The following is a 7,727-nucleotide window of genomic DNA, read 5'->3' as shown; positions in this document are numbered from 1 at the left end:
GGAATAAGACGGAAATGAGCGCCACAGGGAAAGCCACTCTAACGACGAGAAATGAGAAAACTAACGAAACATTTGAGGTGGAATATATAGTTGTACCAAATAATCTAGCATGCCTTCTAGGTAGTGATGGGCAAAAGTTAACTAAAAAGTTGCTAACTTTTAGTTTAACTAAAAAAAATTAGTTAAGGCCAAAGTTTAATTAAAAAAAAATAGTTTAGTTAAAATCCTAGTTTAATTAATTTTTTTTAGTTACAAACTAAAAAGTTTAATTACAAATTTTACAAACTTTTTTAACATACATACGGTCAAAACCAATAAATATTTAGATATATGTAATTCAGAGAATATATATAATGAATGATAGAGAGGAGAATAAACTAGAGGGTGCACAGGTCACTAGAAAGCCTTTTGACCTTTACCCTATAATGGCCGCTATTCCCGCCTTTTAAAAAAAATACACGTGTTCATTATATTTCTAGCAAGTTTCACTGCTTGATAAATCCTGATAATTCCTTGCTTCTATAGATCTACATTTTGCTGTTTTTTTATTAAACACCAGTGTGTTCCTGTATGGCTGCAGGCAAAGAATTTTGCTTTACTATATAGATCTAAAAGAAATGTCGACTCTTTTTATTTTAAAACTTTTTACTAGATAGATCTAAAGTTAGAGTCTAGTGACGTCTAGTCTATTACTAAACTATTAGTATTAGTCTATTACTACTATTCTACTATTACTATTAGATCTATAGTCATAATAGTCTATATTTAATTATTTTAGTCTCTTAGTCTTAAGTAGAGTCTAACTCTTAGTAGTCTTAGTCTTAGATCTAAATGTAAATTTAAAATTAGAAGTCAATAATATAGATCTATTAGTTTAGAGATTCTACTATTCTAGAATTAGAGTCTAGATTAGATCTAGATATATCTAGAAAATTCTAGATTACTTATTAGGCCTATACTAAGACCTAAGATGCAAAGATGATAGATCTATAATATTAATGACTATAATAGGCCTATAGTAATAATAGTCGTCACTATACTAGATCTAATACTAAATTAACTAAATCTAGACTAGATCTACATCTACTTCTATTATAATTATACTTATATCTACTATCTAGATCTATTAGATCTAGTATTATCTAATACAGTATATTATATTATATTATAGATCTAAATACCCATATCTTGTTATAATCATAATAATCTAAAATCTCTAGACTCTAGATCTAGAGTTACTAAGATATCTACTAGACTCTATTTATCAGTCTATTTAGATCTAGTAGTAGTAGTAGTAGTAACTAGTATTTCTTAAATTATTTTTAGATTAAAATATTAATTATTTGATCTTGGTCTAGAAGCTAGATCTAATTCTAGATCCAGATTATATTTCTGATCATTTCGTTTGTAGAAGATATTAGATCCAGAATATTCTAGAATCTAGAGTTAGTTAGCGAGTCAACATGCAGTTTTATCATTACTTCTAAAAAGGTAACTTATATTAGAACTTGGACAATTACTTCTAATTTCTTTCTATAATAGTATCATTCTAGTCTAATCTAGTGATTCTATTAAGATCTACATCTATCCCATAAAGACATTTAAATCTTTTTTCATGTGCACAAATAAATGTTTATTACATTTTGTTAAAGAGATTGGTTGCTGTTTATATTTTTCATTTTTGGCTGTTTCGTCCTTAAAAAAGGTCAAAATAGTTAGTAAAAGTTTAACTAAAGTTTCTTAGTTTAGTTTAACTAATTTTTTCAATTTGTGATTAACTAAAAGTTTAATTACTTTTTTTTAGTTCAAACTTAGTTTTAGTTTAACTAAAAAAATTTAGTTTAGTTCCCATCACTACTTCTAGGTCATGAAACTTTAACAAGAATGAAGTTAATCAAAGTCAATAAAGATAGATTCATAGCATCAGTAGTGAATAACCAAGAAGAAGACTGTAGTCCAAAGTTTACTGGTGATTTGGGTGACTTAGGAGAAGTGTCTTTAAAGATTGATAGCACCATTAAGCCCAAGGTTCTGCCGTGTAGAAAGATCCCTATTGCTTTACAAGAAAGAGTTAAGGAAGAGTTAAAGACCCTAGTGCAGAGAGGAATCATAGAACCAGTGATAGAGCCTACAGAGTGGGTGAGTCAGATGGCAATTGTGGAAAAAGCTAATGGAAAAATTAGGATCTGCATAGATCCACAAGCCCTGAATAAAGTTTTACTAAGGGAATTCTATAATCTTGCTACTTTAGATGACATATTGGCAGATTTGAACGATGCCAAAATATTCAGCAAATTGGATGTGCAAGAAGCTTTCTGGCATGTCAGACTAGACACAGCGTCATCTAATTTGACAGCAATGATAACCCCTTTTTGGTAGATACAAATGGAAACGATTACCATTTGGACTGAAAGTGAGTTCAGAAATTTTTCAGAGAAGATTAAATTTAGCACTAGAAGGACTAAAAGGTTGTTTCAATTATGTTGATGATATTATAGTGGTAGGAAGAGAAAGAACGAAAGAAGAGGCACTCAGAAATCATGATATTAACCTATGAGAGCTGATGAAGAGATGTCAAGAAAAGAAGATTAAACTGAACCACGAAAAGTCTGTTTTTAGAGCAGCTGAGATTAATTTTTTGGGTCCTATTATTACAGAAGCAGGAATAAAACCAGACCCGAACAAAGTATCTGCGATTTTGAATTTGAATGCTCCAAAAGATATTTCATCAGTCCGAAGATTCCGTGGCATGGTTCAAGATTTGTTCCAGACTTGTCGACAGATTTACAGCCCATAACAGAGTTGATCAGAAAGAACACACCATTTGTTTGGTCTGATCAATGCACACGAGCTTTCAACAAGATAAAACAGAAAATATCGACTCATGGCACATTGATATATTTTGATCCTAACAAACAGCTTACATTACAAGCAGAAAGTAGCCAAAATGGGTTGGGAGCAGCGTTATTACAAGATGGCAGTGCAATAGCATATGCTTCAAGATCATTAACTGATACTCAGAAAAGATGGGCACAGATTGAAAAAGAATTGTTAGCAGTGGTTGTTGGTTTGGAACGTTTTGACCAGTGTACGTATGGCAGGACAGTTATAGTTCAGAATGACCATAAACCACTGGAAAACATCCTTCAAAAACCACCCAGTTCTGCTCCGAGAAGGCTACAAAGTCTAATGATGAGTCTTTATCGTTACGATATCCAGTTTCAATAAGTCAAAGGCGAACATTTGTTCATAGCTGATACTTTGAGTAGAGACCCATCAGAGAAAAAGAGTGATATCCCTGATGTTCAGTCGGACTGGCAATACCAGATGCAGTGCTGGAGAAAGTCAGAATCGAGACAGAGAAAGATAGAACAATGCAAACACTTATTCAGTATATCCTAAATGGATGACCAGACAAACATAATAGTCTACCTGAACTCAAACAATATTTTTCACTAAGAGACATGTTAACATACGAAGACGGACTCTTGTTGAAAGGAGAACAAATAATCATACCGATATCACTTCGCAAGGAAATAGAAGAAAAACTCCATGAAGCACATCTGGGAGTAGATTCAATGAAAAGAAGAGCAAAAGAAACAGTTTTCTGGCCTGGATTATCAGCTCGAATACAGGAAATAGCCAACTCATGTTACATTTGTCAAAAAAATAAACCAGCAAATCAGAGAGAAGAATTAATACAGCACGAAATAGGTTCTAATCCGTGGGACAAGATTGGAATTGATTTATTCCAAATGTGTGACCAACAATATCTAGCTATAGTGGACTATTATTCAAATTTCATAGAGGTAGAAAACATGCAGTTGACAACAACACACGCAATTATAAAGAAACTGAAAGTTTTATTTGCAAGATATGGGGTGCCCAAAGTCTGTATATCTGATAGCGGACCTCAATTCACATCGGAATATTTTTCCAAATTTATGATGGAATGGGGAGTGACTCATTTGAAATCCTCTCCAGGACACCATCAATCCAATGGAAAGGCTGAGTCAGCAGTTAAAATTTTGAAGAACATAATGAAGAAATCTAGAGAATCAAAGTCAGGTGCTTATGAAGCTCTTCTGGAATTTAGAAATACTCCAAGGCAAGACACAAATCTAAGCCCAGTTCAGATGGTTTTTTGGTCGGATGACTCGAACACTGATACCAAACAAAAGGAGTAACATTAAGATTTCTACATGTCAAGAGAACATTATGAGAAGGGAAGAAAAACGTCAGATGAGTGTAAAAACATCTTATGATAAGAGGTCAAGAAATTTAAGTCAGCTGAGAACTGGACAGATGGTCTATTTCCAATCTCCTAATGACCCTACATGGAGACGTGGAAGAATCCAGTCTCAAGTCAATCAGAGAGCTTACATTATTCGAGGTGACAATGGTGCAGTGTACCAAAGAAACAGAGTACATATTAACCCGAACAGAGAAACAGAAGAAGATATATTCCCCGATACTGATGACAACTTAGAGGACAATAGAACTCATAATCAACACATTCGCCACTCATCAACTCATCATTCCCTGCGACCAAGGGATCAGTTGAAGAAACCGACAAGATTCAATGACTATGTGTCTTAATGAACTATTGAATGTTGATTTTTAAATGTGATATGTTTCATATTCATTGAAGCGTATATATGTATGTTATGTTTATTTGTTTATGTTGTGTTTTTTTTTTCTATGATACTCCACGAAATGTTTTTTTTTTTTTTAATTGTTTTTTTTTAACGAAAAGGGGATGTTGATATGGTGCGCAAAGGTGCACGCGTTCAATATAATAAAGATCATTCTCCGCCATGACACTAATGGTTGTTGTTGGTTTATTACTGACTGAAGCTAGATCATAATTAACAAGGTGAAAATCTTGTCATCTGTACACAATTGTATCTTAAAGAAATTCAAGAATTTCTTTTTCGTGTTGCCGATATATGTAATATTGTTAGAAGAATAAATCTTGTTTAGTTTCTCTTTATTACATTGTTACATGGTATTCATTTTGACAGTATGGATAAGGTTAATAATTAGTATTTTAAAAAATATAAGTGTACACTAAATGAATATATGGAGATGCTGTGGCCGAGGGGTAAAGCATTTGGAACCGGAAGTCCTGTGATCAAATCCCGGTGAAGACTCTAGGTGGACAACTTCGGGGGCCGATTTTGAATTTGTATTTCACACAAACTGTCTTTGTAACCTTGATGTTTTTTTTTTCATCCACTTGCAACCATTTCCCCCCTTTTGTTTTATTGAACGTCAAAAATGGTTGCTCCAAATGAAGTATACATTGTTTACAATTAATAGTAAAGAAAAAAAAAACACACACACACAATCATTTTAAATAGCATTTTATTGAGAAGAAATCTTAAAATCCTTTAGGCTTGCAAAGAAATACTGTAATCTGGAAAAAAAATATTTTTAAAGATTTTAGTTGTTAGCGATATTTTGGTTATTTGTTTATGTAGAGTGACAGTCTTTGGAATAGGTAGATGGCAGTCTTGAGTCTGTTAAGTGACAGAATAGATGTTAGCGACAGTGGCGAAGAGCAGTTAGTAAGACGATGAGCGACATTCAAAATGTCATCAGATGACAGACAGTTGTACGGAACTCTAGTATAGTCTACGGTGCTGGGCTCAGTGCATGGAGGAGGGTGTAACCGTAGAGGACTAATTGGCAAGGATGACTCATTGGCATGGAATGACTCATTGGCATGGAATGACTCATTGGCATGGAATGACTCATTGGCATGGAATGACTCATTGGCATGAAATGACTAATTGGCATGGAATGACTAATTGCTGTTTTGTTGTTTATTTCTATAATGATTATCTCTATTATGTTAAAAAATACTTTTATTTTATTAGTATATTATATGGAAGAAGAATTATTCACTTGTGTCGTGTTTGTAGTTATCAATTCATTCATCAATTAGTTATTAAATGTATCAAATGATTTTCATCTGGGCGTCGATGCCTTATATAGGCCTAGAAAATTACAAATTAGTTTCAATAAGGAGTTTGAGTTCACGAGGAGTGATGGGCAAAAGTTAACTAAAAAGTTCCTAACTTTTAGTTTAACTAAAAAAAATTAGTTAAGGCCAAAGTTTAATTTAAAAAAAAAAGTTTAGTTAAAATCCTAGTTTAATTAATTTTTTTTAGTTACAAACTAAAAAGTTTAATTACAAATTTTACAAACTTTTTTAACAGACATACCAATAAATATTTAGATCTATGTAATTTGGAGAATATATGTAATAAATAATAGAGAGGAGAAATAACTAGAGGGTGCACAGGTCACTAGAAAGCCTTTTGACCTTTACCCTATAATGGTCGCTTTCCCGCCAATTCAATGTATTTGAAAGGCGAGAAAAATAAACGTGTTCATTATATTCTAGCAAGTTTCGCTGCTTGATAAATCCTGATAATTCCTTGCTTCTATTGATCTACATTTTGTTGCTTTTTTTTTAAACACCAGTGTGTTCCTGTATAGCTGCAGACAAAGAATTTTGCTTTACTATAGATCTAAAAGAAATGTCGACTCTTTCTATTTTATTTTAAAACTTTTTACTAGTAGATAGATCTAGAATTAGAGTCTAGTGACGTCTAGTCTATTAGTAGGCCTATTAGAATTAGTCTAGACTACTAAAGTCATAATAGTCTATATTTAATTATTTTAGTCTCTTAGTCTTAAGTAGAGTAACTCTTAGTAGTCTTAATAGATCTAGATGTAAATTTAAAATTATAAGTCAATAATATAGATCTATTAATTGAAATCTATATTACTTTACTTTATTAGACTAGACTAGAACTATTAGTTTAGAGATTCTACTATTCTAAAATTAGAGTCTAGATTTGATTATTAGATATAGATATATTATATCTAATTACTTATTATACTAAGACCTAAGATGCATAGATAATAGATCTATAATGACTATAATACTAGACTAACTGTATCTAACTAACTAATAATAGTCGTCACTATACTATTACTAGATCTAATACTAAATTAACCAAATCTAAAGTTCTAGACTAGATCTACATCTACTTCTATTATAATTATACTTATATCTACTAACTAGATCTGTTAGACTAGATCTAGTATTAACTACTATAGAGAATACAGACATAAATACCCATATCTAGTTATAATCATAATTATAATAATCTAAAATCTCTAGCTAGATCTAGAGTTACTAAGATATCTACTAGAGACTCTATCTAGATTTTAGATATAGTAGTAGTAGTAGTAGGCCTAACTAGTATTTCTTAGATTATTTTTTGATTAAAATATTAATTATTTGATCTAGGTCTAGTAGCTAGATTTAGTTCTAGATCCAGATTATGTTTCTGATCATTTCGTTTGCAGAAGATATTAGATCTAGATCCAGAATATTCTAGAATCTAGGTCGAGTTAGTTAGAGTGCAGTTTTATCATTACTTCTAAAGGTAACTTATATTAGAACTTGGACAATTACTTCTAATTTCTTTCTATAATAGTATTCTAATTCTAGTGATTCTATTAAGATCTACATCTATCCCATAAAGACATTTAAATTTTGTTTCATGTGCACAAATAAATGTTTATTACATTTTGCTAAAGAGATTGGTTGTGCTTTATATTTTTCATGTTTGGCTGTTTCGTCCTTAAAAAAGGTCAAAATAGTTTGTAAAAGTTTAACTAAAGTTTCTTAGTTTAGTTTAACTAAT

At 31.6% G+C, this 7,727-nt stretch overlaps 1 protein-coding gene across 3 annotated transcripts in view; it reads right to left on the bottom strand.

The window, feature by feature from the left end:
* Nucleotides 1–5,350: 5,350 nt before the first annotated feature.
* Nucleotides 5,351–7,727, bottom strand: part of LOC106057861 (uncharacterized) — a 67,476-nt gene continuing 65,099 nt past the window's right edge. For all 3 annotated transcript variants that reach the window (XM_056044642.1, XM_056044641.1, XM_056044643.1), the window contains one exon: nucleotides 5,351–5,419. In XM_056044642.1, coding sequence (XP_055900617.1) covers nucleotides 5,384–5,419 — 36 coding nt within the window. In that variant the 3' untranslated portion in view covers nucleotides 5,351–5,383. The remainder of the gene's footprint in view (nucleotides 5,420–7,727) is intronic.

This window comes from Biomphalaria glabrata, chromosome 10 (genome assembly GCF_947242115.1).
Source record: "Biomphalaria glabrata chromosome 10, xgBioGlab47.1, whole genome shotgun sequence".
Classification (NCBI taxonomy): Eukaryota; Metazoa; Mollusca; class Gastropoda; family Planorbidae; genus Biomphalaria; species Biomphalaria glabrata.
Note: the sequence above shows the minus strand (reverse complement) of the source record. Positions and strands in the feature narration are given on the sequence as shown.